The sequence below is a fragment of the Globicephala melas genome, chromosome X (genome assembly GCF_963455315.2).
Source record: "Globicephala melas chromosome X, mGloMel1.2, whole genome shotgun sequence".
Taxonomy (NCBI): Eukaryota; Metazoa; Chordata; class Mammalia; order Artiodactyla; family Delphinidae; genus Globicephala; species Globicephala melas.
This window is the reverse complement of record NC_083335.1, coordinates 24,341,624-24,362,629: the sequence shown is the minus strand read 5'-3', so window position 1 is coordinate 24,362,629 and position 21,006 is coordinate 24,341,624. Positions and strand designations below refer to the sequence as shown.

The 21,006-nt window shown below is 45.7% G+C and overlaps 1 protein-coding gene across 8 annotated transcripts in view; it reads left to right on the top strand.

Moving 5' to 3' along the window:
• The first annotated feature begins 9,867 nt into the window (after positions 1 to 9,867).
• GRIA3 (glutamate ionotropic receptor AMPA type subunit 3) overlaps positions 9,868 to 21,006 on the top strand; it is a 293,982-nt gene continuing 282,843 nt past the window's right edge. For 2 of the 8 annotated variants that reach the window (XR_009560811.1, XM_060293093.1), the window contains exons 1-2: positions 10,260 to 10,564; positions 11,723 to 11,881. Coding sequence is in view for 7 of the 8 variants with exons in the window: in XM_060293093.1 (XP_060149076.1) it covers positions 10,474 to 10,564; positions 11,723 to 11,881 (250 nt within the window). In the remaining variant the exon portion in view is untranslated. Of the gene's footprint in view, positions 10,197 to 10,259; positions 10,565 to 11,722; positions 11,882 to 21,006 lie in introns of those variants that run through there. The other 6 variants (XM_060293091.1, XM_060293087.1, XM_060293089.1 and 3 more) reach the window with 5 other exon arrangements.

Below are 21,006 nucleotides of genomic sequence, written 5' to 3'. Positions count from 1 at the left end.
AACAGACTTCTCCCTTGTATTCCTTCTGACGCATAAGCCATAACATTAAACAGAGCACCATTGGATCTTGCTTTTGGTTAATTCATGCATTCATTCATTCATTTGACAAATATTATTTATCATCAATTACATTCCAGTCATCGTTCTGGGTACTGGGATTACAGCAATAAACAAAACAGAACAACAACAACAAAAAATCCCTGTGCTCATAGAGCTCACAATCCTAAACAAATGAAATTAGTAAAATATCTAGTTAGAGTTAAAATATAGCATTTCAGTGTAACCCAATATGAAGGAAGTTGGTTCCTCAAGCTTCACTCTGGTTAGAAGAACAATAAAATGTTTATAATTTTAAAAAATCGATTAGTTTGGAAATGTAAGCATTCCATTCACTCAGGTACTTATTAATCACACTGCTCTAAATCCAAAAAGAATTTGAAGTATTCTACAATAGAAGACATAGAAATTTATTGTTTTAATTTATTATCCATAAATCTAACTATAACAAAAGTCAAGTAATGTACTCAAGAAGTGTAAGGTTCAATGGTCAAGACAACTCTCCCTTTCTGCTTAGATAATTTGTCTGCAATTATTGGAAACATCCACAAGGTGGTGGTAATGATGCCTCAGTTTATAACCATATGGGAAGGGCAGGCTGATAATTATAGGTATGATTTACCTAAAATGAAGATACAGTATACTTCTCCAACCACAAAGTTTTGTTTCTCAGAACTCTTGTGGCAGGACTTCCCTGGTGGTCCAATGGTGAAGAATCTGCCTTCCAACGCAGGGGATGTGGGTTCAATTCCTGGTCGGGGAACTAATATACCACATGCCGCGGGGCAACTAAGCCCTCACGCCACAACTACAGGGCCCACTCACCCTGGAGCCCGCACACCACAACTAGGGAGAGAACACCCACACGCCACAACTAGAGAGAAGCCCGAGCAGACCACGCGCCGTAACGAAAAGATCCCGCATGCCTCAACAAAGATCCCATGTGCCACAACTATGACCCAGCACAGCCAAAAATAATAATAAGGAAAATAAATAAATTAAATAAATAAATAAAAACAAAAACATATTAGAAAGATACCATTAAAAAAAACTCTTTTGGCAGACTTCATGATTAAAGAGATTAGGATGTTTTCATTAAACTTAAGAAGGCTCAGATCTTGAGTAAGCTCATGAAAGCCCTCATTTATTAATTCATTCAGCATACCTTTACTGAGAAGCTTCTGGGTACTAAGCATTATGAAAAACATTTAAAAACAAACTTTGTGTTCACAAAATACACAGTAAAGGAAACATCCTAAATAAAAGGGGAAAGCAATGATAATTTTCACATTCTAACTTGTTAATAACTGGGACCGGTGCAATTACTTTCCATTTACCATCCTCTGTTTGACAGATGCTTCTCAGGGTCTCTTTCCTTTAAAGTTTATATGAAATATTTTTAATTTTGGTTTGCATTAAATATGGGAATAATAATAGTACTTACCTCAAAGAGTTGCTCTAAGAATTCAATGAGACAATACAGTTAAACCATTTAGCAGAGTACCTGGCACGTGGTAAGAAATACATGTTAGTTATCATCATTGTTGTCGTCCTCGTGATCATTATCTTCATTACTGTCATCATCATCATCATCACCATCAGGGTAAAATACCAAATTTATCTGCATATACCAGAAATCTGAGTAAAGGCAATTCAGAACTGGGGGAGCAGTCACTGCTTTCCCTTTATTAGCAAAATGTAACAATGTTCTAAACTCTTAACCAGAACCTTAAAGGGGAGGGGACGTTTGTTTGGTTTTGCTTTGTTTTATTGGAATTTAAAGGAATTGCCTTACAAGGACTTTCCCAGTGTGGTGCCTCTGGACACAGAATGATCTTCCCCTAGGGAACTCAACGTGAGTTTAGATAGCAGGGTAGCTAAGATTGCAAGACCACTCTTTGGCCTCCTGCCAAGATACAGTGATTTTTTTTTTTTTAAAGTGATTTTTCACTTCCCTTGTAACATGGAACTTCTCTTGGGACTGAGGCTACACACTGAGGGAGGCCAGGAGAAGCAGCTGAGGAAATGTTTGTGCCCTCCCTGGAGGAAGCCCTTCATTTCCTTGGGATCTGTAGGGCCCTTAGTGAACGAGCTTTCTCCCTGAGGCCCACGGAACTGAGGCAGAAGGCTCTCCATACTGCCCACTCTCCTCTAGAGCAGGCACTGCCCTCCAGGGAAGGCTTCAGAAGTGTGACCTGTGCAGGCGCACAGGGAACCTTGCTAGAAGGGCCCTGTGCTTGGTGTAATGCTCTGCGGTCTCTGTCTTGAAGTTCCTAATAACGTGTGAACAAGGGCCCAGCATTTTCATTTTGCAATGGACCCCGCAAGTTATATAGCCACTCCTCTCTGCCCTGGAGAGTTTCTAAACGCTGCGTGGGCTTCGTTTTTCGTCTCCCTCCTTCCTGTTGCTCGCTTAGCAGAGTCCATCTCACTCCCCACCCTTGAGTCAAAGCAAGAGATGGTAGCTCAGTGGAAACTAGCTTTCTGCCTAACCCTGAGCCCTGGGGACCACAACAAAGATACTTTCGTACTGCTGCTTCCTCTCCTTTAACATTTTCTCTAAACTTAAAAAAACAGAGCGATAATAATAATAACAATAATATTCCTTGAAGCACTGATGACTAGTAACAAGCACGACAGGTACCTTGCAGTGAACTGAGGCAAATGGGGCAGCATAGGAAGTCAGAAAGCCTTGGATTCTGTGTCAGATTTGAGGAAGTGACAGACATTCTGTGCTGCCTCAGTTTCTTCACCAGTGAGCTATTGCTACAGAATGCCTAAAAACGTAAAAGCAGTTAGAAATACACTCAGAAAGCTTACATTTCCTTACTTCTATAATTTGAGCTAATCAATTTTACCTACCTGAATGCTACCATATTGAGTGGACACCTCTCTCTCTCTCTCTCTCTCTGCCTCTCTCTCTCTCTGCCTCTCTCTCTCTCCCTCTCTTTATTATCTTATATAGAGAGGTAGACAAGATATCTCCCCAATTCACAGATCAAAACACTGAAGCTCAGGAAGTGTAGTTTGGGCAGAGCTGCAACTAGAATTCAGGTTTTCAGATACCTGGTCCAACACCCACGTTTCTGAAAAAGCATGTGTAAACCTTTTGGTTTTTAAAAAACTCCTATCCTGAGTACATAGGAGTCGGGTTTCTCAACAGTGGCACTGTTGACCTTTGCAACTGGATAATCTTTTGTTGTCAAGGGCTGTGCTGTGCATTATAGGAGGTTTAGAAGCATCCCTGGCCTCTACCCACTAAGCGCTGTAGCAACCACCAACCCACCACCCCTCCTCCCGCAGGTGTGACAATCAAAAAAGTCTCCAGGCATTGCCACGTGTCCCCTGGAGGGCAAAACCACATCCAACGGATAACCACTGAACAAGAACAGTTCACTGTTTAAAGGAGACTTGTGGTGAATGCTTTAGTAAACTATAAAACTGTCTCCAAATTTGTATTTCCACATATTGGATTTTCTTAAACTTGGAGATACCTTATTTTCAAAAGAGAAAAGCACTAATTTTGGTTGTGTTGGGTCATCACTCAGAAAAAATGTGGATGGTTCTTATGCTTTTCTTTTCCCTCAAAATATTATGATGTTCATGGAAGTGATGTCATAAAGATTTAACAGAATATGCTCACAGCACACAGATTGAAGCAGATTAAATTTTAGGAAACCCAGAAATTCCTCTTTAAGAATTAGCTACCATCAAGTACCCTAAAATTCAACTGTTTCCAGTTATCTTTTCATTCCTCTAAATACTCTGAATTCATTTTTAAAGCAGGAAACCCAGAATTTCCTGCGTCTAAAGGAGTGTTAAAAAAGCCTGATTCTTCAGGGTTTCCCTGGTGGCGCAGTGGTTGAGAGTCCGCCTGCCGATGCAGGGGACGCGGGTTCGTTACCCAGTCCAGGAAGATCCCACATGCCGCAGAGCGGCTGGGCCCGTGAGCCATGGCCGCTGAGCCTGCGCGTCCGGAGCCTGTGCTCTGCAATGGGAGAGGCCACAACAGTGAGAGGCCTGCGTACAGGAAAAAAAAAAAAAAAAAAAAAAGTCACTTTGTGAGAAGCTGGAGTCCTGAAGCCATGTGATTTCCACCTGCAGTTTTCAAGCCCATTCAGAGCTCACCAGGGGATAATTACTTGCTAAGATGTACCCATCCTAGCAGAATATATTTGTTATGATTCAATTCTCTCACAGCATTAAGGAGACTCTGGTCTGGTGGATAAAGCCCTAGAGAGATAAGAAAATCAATTCCCCACCACTTGGCTGTGTGACCTTGAGCTGTTCACTAAACCTCTCTGATTCCTCAGTTTCATAGTCTATGGAGTAACACCCTAGACCTCTGCTTAACCTGAGAAGGACATAGGGACGAGTCACTAGGTCCCTCTCTGAAAAGATCTGGAAGTCTATTTGCCTCTACCCCTAGGAAAAGAAATTATTTCTATAATAGTTTCTCACCCTGGACACTAAATATAACATGGTTCTCTTAAGAAAAGAATTAACTAGCAAGCAGAGGCATCATGGACTGAATTCAGGGGACTGAACTGCTAAAATAACAGAAAGAGCTCACCACTGAGCAGCCTACGTCTAATGGACCAAAGACAAGACCATTTCAGCAAGTCATCAGGGGCCTGTAGACATTTCAGGAGTAAAATTACTACGACTCACAATTCTCTGGGAACTGGCACTTGGGAAGATAGGGATTTCCGTGGTTATTGTGGTTGTTTCCCAACCTCCATCTTTCCCTCCTCCCACTGTGTGTCAGTCATGTGGCTTGGTGAGGGGTGGGGAGGACTGATTCTACTCCCTCCTCTCAGCTCTATGGATGGAGCATAAGCCCCCATGCCATGGTGATTGCCTCATGTGGCCTAAGCATGACATTGCCAGGCCAAAAGATTAGATCAGGAATGGTCATGTGATTCATTTTGAACCGATGATGTAAAAAGATGCGATGCAGACGTGAAGAAAAGAAAGACTACAGACATTTTGCCATCATGTGGGAAGCAGAAAGGAGAGAGGAGAAGAAATTAGGTTTCTGATAAAATTTTTGAACTCTTGAGTCCAATCAAACCTCAAGCCAGCCCTACCTCTGTCCCTTCCAGTTACATGAGCCAATGCATTTCCCTTATCGTTTGCGCCAGTTTTTGTGGGTTCTGTCCTATCTGAAGCATGAAGCATCCTAACTGATATAGGAACTGAAGGGGTCAAGAGCATGCTCACTAGCCCTGAGCATGACTAAAGGAGGCAGTATGAAAACGTTTAGTCCAGACAGAAAAGGTTGGAAGAGGGATACTAAAAGTGAAAGATCACCTCCAAGTAACAGTGCCCCAAGACAGCTCCTGGAGATGTCTTCAGGTCAAAAAAAATAATGAGTTCTAAACACCCTTACCATCTATGAAAAAACAAGCCAATCTGAAAACCATTTGAGAGAAACAATTGCTTCCATGCCCACTGCTCACTTGGTGTGACCGTCTCCTGGAAGTCGCTGTGGATCCATTTCTGGGCATATTAAACCTGAGTTCAAAAGGCTCCTCCTCTGACTCACATATATACTCCCACCGAAAGCAGTTCCAAGCAGGCCCGTGCCTGGAATTTCAGGTCCTCAGGCCTGTGGATTTATTCAGCAGCGCCTAGCTTGATATCTACATAGAGGATTTCTACAGAAGCTTCTGGAGGAGGTCGTATAATGGAGAAGTCTGGATGACAGAGAAATAACATGGAGGACCCAACCTTTCTTAGATGTCACACCCAACCAGAGTCTCCAGATGCAGCTGGACTCTATTCTTCCCAAAGGATCCAGGAATGGAAGCGCAAAAGACAACTATAAAGAATCAGCAGTACCTAGATTCGTTCATTGATTAGAGTGCAGGCTAAGGTTTGGACAGTTTTTCTGACCCTAAGATAATCCTGCCTCATGGAATCATAGGAGCATAGAACATGAGAGCAGGAAGAGTCCTTAGAAATCATGCTGCTCTGTCTTCTCTTTTTAGTGGCATGGGATTGAATCTGGGATAAAGGAAGTACTTTGTTTCAGACATTTAAACGCCTTCCTCTATACCGCCGTGGTAGCTGGGGCTTACTGTTTTCACAGCACCTACCATGTTAGATTGTCATTCCCAGTGAACACATCTGCTCCTCTTTGAACTTGAAATTCACTGGAAGCAGAAACTGTCTTGCTTCCTTAAATCCCTGGTGCCTAGCGGACCCTGTCATATAGCAGGTGGTCAAACGTTTGTTGAAGAAATCAAAGTTTCAAGTCAAACGGTGAGAAAGTTATCATGATTCCATTAGGCAAAGGATATAGTATCTTGGTTTCATTAACTTTAAAGGGTAGAGCAGTTTCCTTCCAATGAATCAGAATAAGTTTCGTCATTATTTTTCTTATTTGCAAAGTATCCAGTTAATAAGTATGGAGCTTAATGTATGATATAGACCCCGTCTCCAAATTCCACTGGCTGACGTTTCTTTTTGCTTACCCAAGTGTCCCATCCCAAGCCTAAAACAGAAACCTCAAGAGGGAAGTACTATTTTCAGTTTTGTGTTGTACATTTTAAAACTTATTATTACTATTATTATTTTTTGCTGCCTCAACATCCCCAGAAACAGGCTGTGCGCACCCTGCCAGGTGACCAGGTGCATCAGTGTGGTAAGACTGGCCCCTGCCACAAGATCCCATTCTTGCTCTCCCTTCACTGTCACCTAATGTCAATCAAATATACCAATGAAATTCCCTCATGCCTTTTGCTTGTGTACTCTATCCTGACCCCCAATAAAGGCACTTTCCCCTGGGTCTCTGTTTCTCTCTCTCTCTGTCTCTCTCTCATCTTCCCACTTGCTTGGTTGAGCCCCTTCCCTTGGCGCCCCGCCATGTGGTCCCCCTTTGTGGTGTACTTGACTGTTTCTCTAGGACGTGTGAGTATAATAAGCTTCATTTCCCTATGCCTCTCCTGTGTCCCCTCTTGTGACTGCACCTGACCAACCATCTCATGAGAGAATACAGAACAACTTCTCAATAAGAACTGCAACAAATTATTTTCTTGCTGCTTAAACTGTATCATTGAGCTCATTTAAAAGTGCAAACCTCGGGTCCTAAGACTAGCAGGTACTCCTGAGTGGAGCAGGGGTACCACTTAACCACAGAGGGAGAGCTAGATTTGGGGCTTTGTTGGCAACTTCTGGTGGCTACGATGCTGCTAGTACAGTCTCTAGCTCCTCACTGGAAAACCAGAGATGAAGTTCAAATAGCATCTCACTGCTTTCTTGGACGAGGGATCGACTGCAAAAGTATTTGCTTGTATTAAGCAGGCGTTTCCACCAACAGCAATATGCCTAGTCCACCACTGTGTCCCTGCTGGCTCAGAAGGGCCTAGTCCAATTCTGCCAACAGCTGCCGCTGACAGTGAAAAGTTGAAAGAGTGGCAGCAGATGAAAGAGAGGAAAAAGGTAGTGGAGAGGGGAGACTGAAAATGGAAGGGATGGGCGCCATTTACAGAGATGAATTCAATGGAGAATTTCAAGTGCAGAGACACTGAGATGCCTTTCTTCCTCTCATCTTTCGTTACCGACCCACCCCGTTACTCTTCAAGCCAAATGACTGAAGGTGGCCACAAATCTCTTCATCCACTGCTGCTCAGTATTAGCCAAGCATGGATGGGGACCTGGATGTCTTCAGGAGTGAAGTGAGGTGTGCTGAAAGCTGCCCGCCTCCGTCCAAAATATGTTGTCCGTCCACCTGAAATCAAACTGACACTCCTCACTAGAGTTATTCCTTTGGGTCAAGGCATTGAAGGCTCCTATTAAAATGCAACTATGTTATCTAAAAGGAGGAACATATAATGCCTGGCACAGAGTAGAGCTTTTCTAAATGTGTCATTTTTAATATTAAATTGCCACTGCCTGCCGTTAGAACCTTAGTAAAGATTTATCTACCAGATTCTCTCCTGTCTCCTAGGGCCCTTGAGGATCTATGATGGGAAGACTGATGTGGAACACTGGCAAAGATTGGGTAGCAGAGTCTGAGGTTTGGCGGATGGTGGAGAAAGGGGAGGCTGACAGCATGAGGCACTTTGGGGGAGAAAAGGGCACTTTCAAAAGGTGAGAAAGAGGGAAGAGAATTTGGAAATTAACATTTATTAACTTTTCCTAGTCAGGCACTGAATTAGATGCATTTACATCCACTATCTTATTTAATCCGCAACCATTCTATCAGGAAAGGAATATTAGTATTCCCATTTTGCAGGTGAAAATCTGAATAGGGGTTCAGATTAAGAAAGTCGCTCAAGGTCACACAACGCCTCTATATAATGGAATATAGATTCGAACCTGGACCTGTCTCCTAAGCCTATGTTCCTGAACCACGCTATCTCACACTCCACATTTGTCAAGGGGTAGCCAACCTAGTCTCTGCTACCCCTTCCGTCCTAATTCTCCAACCACTTGCAAATTGCGGCTTCTCTGACTCCCAGGTTTCTCCCTCACTCTTTGCCATGGACTATCTAAATGGAGACAAAAGATTTCCATGGGTGGTGGGGTAGGAAGAGATTTTACATTATCAGGATGGATAGAAATTTGGGGAGAGCCTAGTATCATTTTTCTGGTTGCCCAAGCGTTTGGAAACTATCTGTTCCAGGCTCCAACATATGTCACGTCAAAGCCAAAGTTCTGGCTTAATCAGTGTGCTAGTTGGGGCCCTGGGCCCCTGCCTTGATATCCCCTGCCCCGTGTGCGCCATCTTGCTGTAGGCTGGCAGGAAGATTCATTTTCCACGTGGACCAGGAGGAGAAGATATGAAAAAAAAAGAACAGCTGGTGTGGGGAGGGACAAAATCCGTCTCTTCCAGAGTAGCTGGGGTAGGTGCGAAAGAGTTGGGAGATAAAGAGTCTTCTTTTTTCTCACCACTGGAGAAAGGGGCTGGGGAGGGGTGCCTACAGCCCAAGAGGTCCATCCATGGGATTCTGTGGAGGGTATCACCCCCAACAGAGATCCAGGCTGCACTGCCTACTTCCAAGGTTCTTTCCTCCCCTTCGACAAGAAAGAGAAGTGGGGGGAATTAATGGCCTCTGAGGTCATCGGTCAGGGGCCTAGGCTGCTATGTCCAAAGGCAAGACCAAGGGAGCAAGGCAGCCAGGAACAGTTTCCTCTAACCTTAACTTTCAATCCCCACCAGTATCCCAACTCATTCCCACACCTCTCTCCTCCTTCGTTGTTGGGACTGACTGTCCTTTTCATTAACCTTTTAGTTAACCCCTCCACGCAGGACTTCTCTACGCCCTCCAAAGCTGTCAGCCCCTCGCTGCCCGCCACCGCCCTCTCCCCCCTCCCCCGTAAGCCCGGCTCTGAGCTTGGGTCCGGGGAGGTCTCGCCTCCCAGAACTGTGAGGGTGAGGGCTGCTTTACTCGCTCTCGGATCTCCGCTGTAAAAACTGAGCGGCATGGCCCGGGCATGCGCAGCATCTTCGGGCGCATTGTGATGGGAACTGCTTCTCTGAGTCTCTACAAAGACTCCAGAGTAACCACTCACTGCCCACCCCCCGAGACCCTCCTTCTTTAAGCCAGACGCACAAACGCACAGACAATGCAGCTTTTCTTTCTTCTTCTCTTTAAAAAGCTGGCTGTAGCTTGAAAGGCTGGCCCACGTGAGGACTAGTGTATTTCTATCGATTCCATCTCCCGTGTTGACAAACGCCAGCGTTGAGGCTTTGCAGTCCGCGGCTGCAGTTTGCAGTGGAGCTAAGCGGTGTGCGGCTTTAATTCCACGTCAGATCAACTTTGATCAATATCCCCCTACCGGCCCAATTGGAAGAGCCCAATTCACCGCCGCTGAGCCTTTTCGCTCTTTCCTTCTTTTTTCCCCCTCTTTAGACCCACCATCTTCTGGGGGAGAAAAGTCTCGGATTTTCTTTTAATTTCTTTTTTTCTTTCTCTCTCTCTTTTGTTTCTTTGGGGGATTTGTTTGTTTTTCTGTGTTTTGTCTTTTTTGTTTTGTTTTGGGTTTTGGGTTTTATTCTCTCTCTCTGTCTCTCTCTGTCTCTCTCTCTGTCTCTCTCTGTCTTAGAGATAGGGAGGGAGATCGCTTTGGCGAACCGAGCTTGCAGCCAATGAACCCGCCTTCCAGATTGGTGTGAAGACAGAAGTGAGGTGGGGGGCGGGGAGGGGGTGTGAGAGAGCCTGGAAGCGAGCGAGCGAGAGAGAGAGAGAGAGAGAGAGAGAGAGAGAGAGAGAGAAAGAGAGGAGGTGGTGGAGGAGGACTAGTGTGGGGTGGAAAGGAAGAGTGAGCGAGAGAGCAAGTTGAGGGGAGGGGGTGAAAGAGCCGGCGAATTCTTTTTCTTTTTCTATTATTATTTTGAAGACTCCCGAGTTGCGCCTATGCTCTTGTCAGCTTCGTTCTAGGCGTAGCACGGCCAGGCAGAAGAAAATGGGGCAAAGCGTGCTCCGGGCCGTCTTCTTTTTAGTCCTGGGGCTTTTGGGTCATTCTCACGGAGGATTCCCCAACACCATCAGCATAGGTAAGCGCGAGCCAGCCCGCCGGTCGGGCCGGGCTCTCTTGCACCCGAGACCACTGCCCTGGCGTGGCTTCTGCGGCCGCGGGTCCCTGTCCTGCATGGCCTGGGAAGGGACGGGGGACGGGGATCGGGCAGGAATCTCAGGGATCTGAGCCTCAGAGAGCTGGCTGGTCTGGGGAGCATCGGGAACCAGAGGGGTGATCTCCTGGGGCTTGGCGGGGTGGGCTGCCGCGTTTTCCGAGCTGAGCGGAGCAGGGGAGGCATGCCAGAGGCTGCAGCCGGGCGAAGAGTCACGGCTTTTCGGCTCGCTGCTCCGGACTTTGCCATGGCGTGCGTGCCGCCGCTGGAAGTTGTCCCAGGGTGATGCCTCCTGTCTGGCTGCGCCAGGGCGCGTAACCCGGTCCGGGGCTCCCTGTCCCGCGTCCCCGGGTCCCGGGAGACCGGCTAGCGCTGGGGGAGGTGGAAGCCCACCCTGGATTCCCCCAGACCCGGGCAGCAACCGAGGTCAGTGGCGGATGGGGTAGGAGGCGGGGGTGAGACTAGAAGCCGAGCCAGCGAGCGGCGAAGTCACGGAGACCACGAATTCATGAATTGCCGCTGTGTCTGTCTGGAGCCCGGCTCCCGGGCGCTGGGAGGGAGTTCTCTCGGCTTCTCCCTGGATTTACTAGTCAAGAAGTTAGAATTATTGCCATTACAGAACCAAGCCCCTGTACTGTCATGGGGGAGCGGGGGCCTGTGGGGAACAGGATGGGGCAGCAGGGGGAATGAAATTGTTTTTCTTCCCAACCTTTCCCTTTGCGCCACGAAAAGATGAACCAGCTTGTGGAGATGGGAGGTAGCGGAGGAAGAGGGGAGAGGAAGCTACCGCCTAAGAACGAAGTCCCACTCTTGGTTCCATCGTCCTACCCCAAAGCAGCCTCCTTTTCCCTCTTTCCCCTTTCCCCCTTCTCGCCAGCCTCTCCTCCGACTCTTTAGAGGAAAACTAGGTTTCTCTTGGCCAAAATTTGAGTTCACAAGAGTCTTCAAAGACACACAGGTTGAAAATCAATCATGATCACGCACCCAGGTACCACTGAGAGGTTATCGCCTATCTGTAGCTCCCCAATTTCTAACCACTCCTGGGGGGGACACAAGCCAAATCTTGGTTCCCTTTGCTTGTAGGTGGACTTTTCATGAGAAACACGGTGCAGGAGCACAGCGCTTTCCGCTTTGCTGTGCAGTTATACAACACCAACCAGAACACCACCGAGAAGCCCTTCCATTTGAATTACCACGTAGATCACTTGGATTCTTCCAATAGTTTTTCTGTGACTAATGCTTGTAAGTAGATCTGCTTTTCCTCCTTTTGGGACCTGGGAACCTCATTTGCATTTTGCTTGTGGGACTTGGGGTCTGCGTAAGTGCTGGGGTGGCGATTGCCTTAGTAGACATTTTAGGGGCTCTAGTCAATCCAGGTTTCATGTGACATAAATCAACTCCAGAGGATCCTGCTGAGGGAGGGACTTAAGGCAAGTACACAAAACTCTGTTGTGAATAATGTTTCATGCAAAAGTTTCATTTTCCTCCCTGCTAAACTGGCGCTCCCTCCCCCGCAACCCCCTCCCTTTTTTTTTCCTTTGGCTGGAAAAAAAAGAGAAAAAATAGCATGGTTGTTCAGGGAAATTTCTTCAGATGAGATTAAAGAAAGAAGCCTCTTGATTGAGTCAATTCAGGATGTGCATTACTTGACTGTTAAAGCTAGCACCTGGCTGTAGGAATGAGCTGAATTTGACAATCGCTTAATATATAGGAGCCAAATATGAGAAATTCTGCAAACAAGTGACCTTGAGGGACAGATCAGGCTCGGTTCCCTGGCCTCTTTCTGTCCTAGAATATCACCTTTCTTACCGAGAGAGCTCTGATAGGAACTGATAAGACTACAAACTGATTACAAGTGATGAACGCCTGGCAAACTGAGGGGAAGGGAGAAAGTGCTCAGTGACTCTTTGGAAAGCTACTTCTGTTCTGTCTCCCCTAGTGTTGTTCAACTTCCCCCCCCCCCCCCCCCCCGCCCCGCCATTGTTAGGGACAACACAGTTCTTAACTTAGAGCAAAAGGTGGAAGGCGGAGGCTTGCAGCAGGAAAACCGAATGCCAAAAGGGAAGAATTTCATCAGCCCCCAAAGCAGTTTCTGAAACAGCTAGTTGTGCCCTGTGATTGTTCCTGTGGAAAGGGGACATTTCATTTTGAGAAGTAAAACCACGGGAACCGGGATGACTGATAGCCTGTTGGACACAGGTTTTTCTGGAATGTTTTATGAGAGACTGATAATTCTTCATCTGAGCTTATTTCATGAAAAGTTTTCACAACAATGAGGGTGAGGATGGCATAAATATGTTTTGCTTTTATGGCTGGTGTAGTTGGGAATTTTGGATTTTCTTTCAGGGGAGAAATGATGTTTATATTTGGTTGGGTGAAACTTTGTATATGACTTTCTTCAAGTTCTTCTGCCTCAAAGGATATGTGATTTCCAAAAACTGTTGAAAGGGTCTCCAAGGGCACAGCCTCCTTGGATTTGAAGACTTGGGTCAAGGGGATGGAGGTGAATTACTTTGCAAGAAATTGTGACAGTTTTCAGCTTTAAGAGAATTTTAGCTGAAGGTACAGATCCTCACATGAACATGCTCTGAGGTATTTGACATTCTCTGGCTTTCCGACATTGACAAAAATAGGGCTTATTAACTCCAGCTAAGTGTGAAAGTTACAAAATGTCTGTCTATACTTTGCATCTGATTTTGGTAATCCCAGCCTGTCTCTTCAGCACACTTACAACACACATCTGACTCTTAATTCTGCAGCCCTGAGATCTTGTCAAGAGGCCGAGTTCCAAAGGCAGCTTCCTAAATATCAATTAGAACAGATTTAAAACCAAATACATGAAACTACCCAGATTTATTATTATTAACAATGAATAATGTTTATTTCAACTCACTTTAGTGTCTTTCCACTGATGTTGACTGAGATAAGAGTGCTAATTGACTTCTCAGGAATGATTAATTTCCAAGGTTTTGGTCTTGCTGTTTATGGTCAAATCAGACGGACACTAGCCAGCCCAGGGCCATCAGAACGCTACTCAAGGAGCAATCAGGAAATGATCCTTGCCATGTGAAAAGCTCAGGTTTGAGAACAGGCACTAAGTCATCTGTATTGGTGTTGAGTTGCCTTAATGCCCTACCTCTCAGGGCAATAAAGGGACAACCGTGAAAGGAAAAGAAATTGATCAACGCCCCCCCGCCCGCCACCGCTGTAAGTCCACAACACTTCATCTTACAAGCTTATAAGGCTGGGTTATGGCTGGGGGCTTGAAAGTGTAGCATAAGGGGTGTGGCTTACTGGGCAACAGGAAAGACAGAAAAGGCGACCTTGCCCTTAGTTATGCCAAATACACATATTTGCACACACTGACTCACACAGGAGAGATTTCTAGAAACCAGTGATGTGTACCCAGCTGCCTGTTGCACACTCAGACTTTACAGCTCAGAAGACAGAGGAAGAAAGCTGTCGTCTTCTCCAGTCCCCGAAACAGTCCTCTCTGAATGTCACAATCATTGAATGGGGGCCAGATCTCAAAGCTGTCTCCTGGTAGCCGCTGCCTACAATCTTAGTATGAGGAAGATGACTAGTCCAACCACCGTCTGATAGTCTCTGAATGCAGAAAACAATCATTTCACGGGGCCAGGGAAGCCCTGCAGGTGTATCTCATTTCTTTCCCTGCCCTTGAGAGTTCTTTTTCTCATGGAAGTGAAGATCACATATCACAGATGTCGGCACACAATACTAGTTCAGCGCTGGAGCCTGGCAGGTGACCCCTGGTTCCATTCTATTACACAGAGAAAAAAAAAAAACACCCTGGATCCTCTGGCCTGCCCCTCCCTGGAGACCTAGGGAGAATTTGAGAAAACCCCAGGTGAGTCCAAACCTGCTTGCCCACCTCTCCTGTCTGCTTCAATATGGAATAGAATGGCAAAAATTAAAGAAACTTTCCCCTCTTCCCATTCAAAACTCCTAGTTTCAGCTTCCCCTAACACTAGAATTGATCTCTTTCCATGATCTTTCCTGCACCCTCAATCTTGCGGCAGACACACACTTCTGAGGACACAGGTATGCAGGTAAACAAAAAAGCCAAAAATAAACAAACGGTAATGCCTTCTGTATGTGTCCCTGCTCTCTGCTCTCCCTCTGCATCCCCTCCCCCAATGTATTCAGAGAGTTTGCTTGCAATGAATCCCAGGCATCAGTTATTTAAAGACTCTTCTTCACCAGCAACCAATTCTTTTCTGCACAACCCCCAAGAGGTTTGCTTAAGACAGACTCCGCCCTCAATCCGCATCTTAAGAGGCCAATAAAAGCATCTCTGGTTTTGAAAGGTGGTTCATTTGGGATCTCAGCTCAGAGGTGAATTGAAGTTTATCGAAGAGACTCAGCTGATTTGGAGCACATGTTCTTATTTCGTAGTGATTAACTGAGTTTGCTGCTTTACTTTTCAATTTCGCTAGGTAGCCCCAGAAAGAAGCATGGTGTGAATACTATGATTTCAGGATACATGCATTCATACACACACACACACACACACACACACACAGAGGCACCTATACACCCATAATCAGTATTTATGAAAAGAGGTGTCACACACGTTTTAAGTTGTATACACGTCTGTTCTTTAAAAACCAGATTTGATCATCGTAGGGCTTTGGGGAATGTGGCAACACCAAGGGACTGCTGAGTCCCATTGGTGTGGCTTTGCTCCCCTGGTTCCTCAGGAAATGCCTCCGATTCCCTTGAAGTCCCCTCCTGTGTCTTTCTGCTGTGCACTTGTAGTACACTCCACACTACATCACCCCAGCCTCTGCAGTGTCAGCTCATTAGCACACAGATCTCATATTCCCTCTCTGCACTGTCATTGCAAAAATTGCTGTTGTACACCTTTACAGCCAACAAATGTGCTTGTGGATTACGCGCTGTTTGCAAGAAGCAAGGAAAAGGCAAATGTAACCTTAAAGGTTATTCACCACGGAATTGTGCTCTTAACGCATTGGCTTAAGTAAAAATCTGTTGATGGAGGCGTAATAGTGATGGTGGGACTGACAGTGGGACTTAGGAGTGCAGGCTCTAATGGAGCCCCAGGCAAAATCCCTTTTGCTGGCTAAATGTAACTCATCAGCTGCAAATTTTTATTCCATTCATTTTTTTCAAGCTATTTGAAATATACCTGCTAACTGAGAGCACGCTCCTTTTATAACTGAGCGCATTTCGCTACCAAGTAAGTGTACTTAGCTGAGACAGGTTTCCCTCTCTTGCCCACAGAGTCACAATTTAAATTATCTAATTATTCTAACTGCCAGGATCCATTTAACTGTTTAAGTCCATTTGGGAAAGAAATGTCTCCCCTGATCCTATTCTCTGCTCTTTGGTGGGTTTTGTTTGTTCTTTTCATGTGATCTTTGGAAGCGGGGTGAGGACCCCACAGTATCACGGCTCCTGCCTTCAAACAGATCTTCACATGCTAACCAATGTCAATAGCCCCAGCTCCCACCGCCAGCTCCCCCATCTTTGTGGCTTTGCCGCTCTCCCTCTCTCTCCAGGCCAGTCTTCCATAAGCTCACTGGCTTAGCTCACTTCTCAGCCCCTCTGGCCAGCTGGCTTAGACTACTGAAGCACGAAGAGGTCGCCAGAGATTTAAGTCACCTTCTCACAAGGTTTATTACGGATTTTTTTTTAATCTATTTTTTACGTGGCGAGGAGGGAGGAAGGTGATGCTGTTCATTCGGGCCATAAAAATAGATGGCAATCAGCAGGCTGTAAAGGTGAGCTTCCAGCAAAGTGTATAACCTCCCCTAGAAGGTGGCTTCCTGGTGATCTACTAAGGGGGGTGGGGGGGGCGGCAGGAAGGGTCTGGGGGGAAGGAACAAAGAAAACTACTTGGTTCTCCATCTATGCCTACTGCAAAATAAGCCACGGTTTTTCTTCCTCTCAGCAATTTTAACTTTTTTCCTTAAAATGTGACTAGTTTCTCACATCCCCCACTTCTGCCTCTATCCGAGGTTGTTTTCTTAATTCTGCATTTCCCTCCGTACTTGCCAAGACTGAATGAGAATAGTGGGCGCTGGTTGAGGTTTCTATTATATGTTTTTGGCTCCTGGTATATTTTTAAATTTCATTATTATGGGTAGTCAGAGGTGATTGGCTGGTTTCATTTTAACAGATTGAAAAATAAACGAAGCTTCTGAGGCATCATTATTAGTCTTCCTTTGTGGCTGACAGATTTGTCATTTTTATACAACTGGCTAAAGGATGAAAAGACAGCATGGATTTTAAGAGAGGGCCAGAATTTTAGAAGGTAGAACTCATACCTTCGGGGGAGGAGGATAAACATGCTAATTCAGATGATTTAACTTTTAACTTCTTAGATTGAGACAGGAAATATCTTTGAAGGACCTTTCAGAAAACTCTTCATCTTCTCAAAGGTCAGGGAAATTATCTGCATACTTTACCTGGCCCATTAAAAAAAAATCAAGTTTTGACTTTGTTCCTTTGGCTTTGATACTTTGGGTCTAATTAGATGACATGTCCACAGGAGGGTGCAATTCAAAGCCCAGGTGGGGGGCTCCGGGCATTTTTCAGCAGGAGTGTGGGAGTTGTGCAGACACAGAAGCAAGTCCCTCCCTGCTGGGGAGATGTCTGGGCTCCAGTCAGAGAGTGACAGATAGCGTCAGCCTGTGCGTGGGGTGAGCCTTGAGCCAGGGCAGCAGTCCCCGGAAGGGGTCGGCACTTGGCAAAAGGTTAACATGGACAGAATTTGTCCTCTTCTCACTTCTACCCCTTCTCTCACCATCATTTTCCCCTCCTGCTCTGCCCGCCCAGCCCAGGCCCTTTTGCTGGTGTCCAACTGGCCTGTGATTCTGGTATCCCACCCACAATAAACTGACCTAGGGACTGTTTCCTGCTCTGGACTTTTCCAGACCTAATGCTCCTTCCCCATCAGAATATCTCTGTCCTTCGTCCATCCTCCTCAGGGCCTTTACTCTCCTTTGAGGGTGATAGCTTTTTATCTAATATAAGAGTCTTGCTGAAAGTGGCTGATAAGGGGTTAATATACCTGACTGGGGGGTGTTTGCTTTAAAACCAGGGACTCTGGGAACCATAATGCCTCAATTCCAAGGAAAGATACTCAAATGTGGGTGTTTCTGGACATGAGGTGCAGAGCAGCTGTTCACTCTACCCAAACCAGAGATCAGCTGCCCCTGGTCAGGGAACACCTCTATAGGTCAAAGTCAAAAGGTCCCTGCATGTGGTAGGTTTGGTGTAAGTACACCCAAGGCATAGGGGAGGTACAGCTTCACCATGTTGAACTTAAAAGTCTTTGTGGTAATTTGGGAAGTGACCAAAGGTCATAGGGATTCATTTTATTGAAGAAGTAAATATATACCGCTTTGTGTATGTTAATCATGCCTCAATAAAGTGGTTCTTTAAAAAGTGTAAACTTTTTGTACGTACTACCAAAAAACAAACCAAAAAAGAGCCTGCTGTAGAGTCTGAAGGGGCCTGCGTGGGCACTGGCAGGGGAGGCACTGGCATGGAAAGGAAGTCGTAAGAGGGGAGAAAGGCGGTGACAAACCTGGGCCTCAGACTGAAAGCTTTCTTTCCCTGGGATGGCACATAGAATGCAGTGATTATGAGGCAGTATCTACCTCTGGAGGGACTTGGAAGCCTAGCCGAGCAGTGTCTCCTCCCCACTCCCTCCATCCCTCCCTCTCCTTTTCTCAAGTGTACACTCTGGCTTCCCTCCCAGTGGAAAGAGGCAGAATACAGTTAAGTCCCCTACATACGAACCTTCAAAGATGCGAACGTATTCTAAACCTACTACAGTACAGTACTATATAGGCGATTATGTTACTTGGGTACCTAGGCTAACTTTGTTGGACTTACAAACAAATTCGACTTATGAATGCGCTCTCGGAACGGAACTCGTTGGTATGTAGGGGACTTACTGTACTCTCTTCTGGATTTCTGTTTGAGCTTTGGTCAGAGAAGTAAGTGTTTACAGCCCTCTGTCTGGACTTCCCTTCTCCTCAGTCCCTAACTACCACTGGCTTCTTTAACACTTGTCCTCAACGTGACCATCATTTGTCCTTATTTGGAAGGGGGCATGGGGTTAAGGATAAGGGTGAGGAAAGGAAACACAGCTGGTCATGACCCGTTAACCCTAGGGGCACAATTCAGCCTAGAACAGCACTTCTTTCATGTGCACACCAGTGGCCTGGGGATCTTGTTAAAATGAAGATTCTGATTCAATAGGACTTCAGCGTCCAAAAATTTGCATTTCTAGCAAGCTCCCAGGTGATGCCAATACCGCTGGTACTCAAACCACTCTTTGCAGGGAGACTGTGATTACCAAAGAAAAAGTCTCTCCCAGACAAGCTCTTACCCACATGCCTTTCAAAGAAAGCTCTATAAGAGACACATCTGGCTCATTCTGACTCAACGATGTCATATCATACTCCTAACCACCCTGTGTTCGTTTCAGCCATGTCTGTAGGTGTCTGATGAGAGCATCTACTTAGAGCTGCTTTTCGTAGGGAATTGGAATGGAGACTGGAAGGCAGCCTGAGAGAGGAGGTAGCTCATGAGCCGGGCTGACAGTATCTTGGCTTCTTGCCACACCTCAAAGTGTCCCTTTTAGAAACAACCTGCCCAAGGGAGCTACGGTTGGCATGCAGTTCCAACTGCCTTTCCACTTTGCTTCTCTGGGTCAAGGCATGCCAGAAGGGGGCATGTAGAATCTGCTCCTCAGCTGTCTGACTTTCCTTCAACAGGGTTAGAAACATGTACAACACAACCCGAATTCTGTCTGGTTCCCTAAGAACCTGAAAAATTGACTCCATTTTCCAGGCCAGTGCCAGACATTCATTGAGATCTAGAGGGAAGGGAGGGGAAGTGGTGTCACTTTCTAACATATTTGAGCTGAGGACTGCTCCAGGGTAGCCATTGAAAGCTTACCCAGTGTCATTTGAGGACTGCCAAATGGCACCCTATTACCCCAGATATTGCCCCCCAGCAGCCTGCCATTAGTCTGAAATTCCACAAATTCATTTGTTGGTGTTACGGCACCGAAGACCTGTGCTAAAATGCAAGCATGCTATCTCTGGAAGGGGATGAGTTAAATCCTTATCAGCCATTACTATTCCGACCAGGATTCTTTGATGAGATTACCACCTGTTACCTTGCAGGATCCTCAGAGGAGGTTTTGCAAGACGGGTAAGTGACCCAGAACAAGGGACCAGCCCAAGAGAGTGGGGTGCCAGATGGATGGTGGGCATTCAGGGGGCAGTGGGAGACCCTTGAGGAAGAGTCCCTCAAACACACTTCACCTGGTTTGCAACATTTGATCTTCTCCATAGATAAAATCTGGTAGTTTATTCGCTAAGATTTTAGTTGCTTTTAACCCTCCAAGTCACAACTTTCCGATGGTAGTGGGCTTGCTGCCTCTTCCGTGCTGGTTCTTTGTTGCAACAGATGATCTCAGTCTCTGGATTCCCCATAATTACTGTGGGATATTTTCAGAAGTATAATCAGTTTGTGATGGGGGGGGGTTGGTGAGGATTCTTTTTAACCTTTTAAAAAATGTTGCCATCAAAAATAGTCCCCTTTCAGTTATCTGTGATTGACTGATCTACCTTGCCAGTTACTCATTGCAGTCAGGGCCCTCATCCTTGCTGCTACCCAGAAAGGGATCTGGGTACCAGTAATGGATGAGACAGGAAGAGATGCAGGACCCAGCCCACAGAGGAATCACTGCATGGATGTGGGTATGGGTTTCTGTACGGATGAACACCTTTGTAAATTTAAGGTAGGAAGGCCACTAACATCCACATTCAGCCAGAACCTGTAATAGATTCTCAAATATTCTTATACCTTATTGCTATTTCTAGGGCGATTTGGTTATTTTAAAACAGTTTTTCTCGAATTAGACCACTTGCAGCAGAATCACCAGAGATGCCTGTTAAACATCTGAATTCCTAGGTTACACTCCAGATACATTAAATCAGAAAATATAAGGATAGGCCTTTTTGACAAGCTCCGTGGGTGATTCTAATGCTCACACAATTTGGGAATCACTAGTTTAATTAGCCCTGGTAGTGCAAACAGAGACATATGGATTCATACTGAGTATCTGCGAAGCACCAGGCATTGTACCAGGCACTTTCACACACATTAATTCTGTAAGTAAGTGAGGTGCTATCAGCCCATGCAAGCATTAGCGAGTTTGGCTCTCAGATTGGAAATTCAAGACTTGAAAGAACTAAGAGATTAACCTCAAGTCACAGTCTCTGAGGTAAACAAAGCAAAAATGTTCTTTGAGATGGTAAATAGAGACAAGGAAATGATTTTCATTTTGACAATGCTTC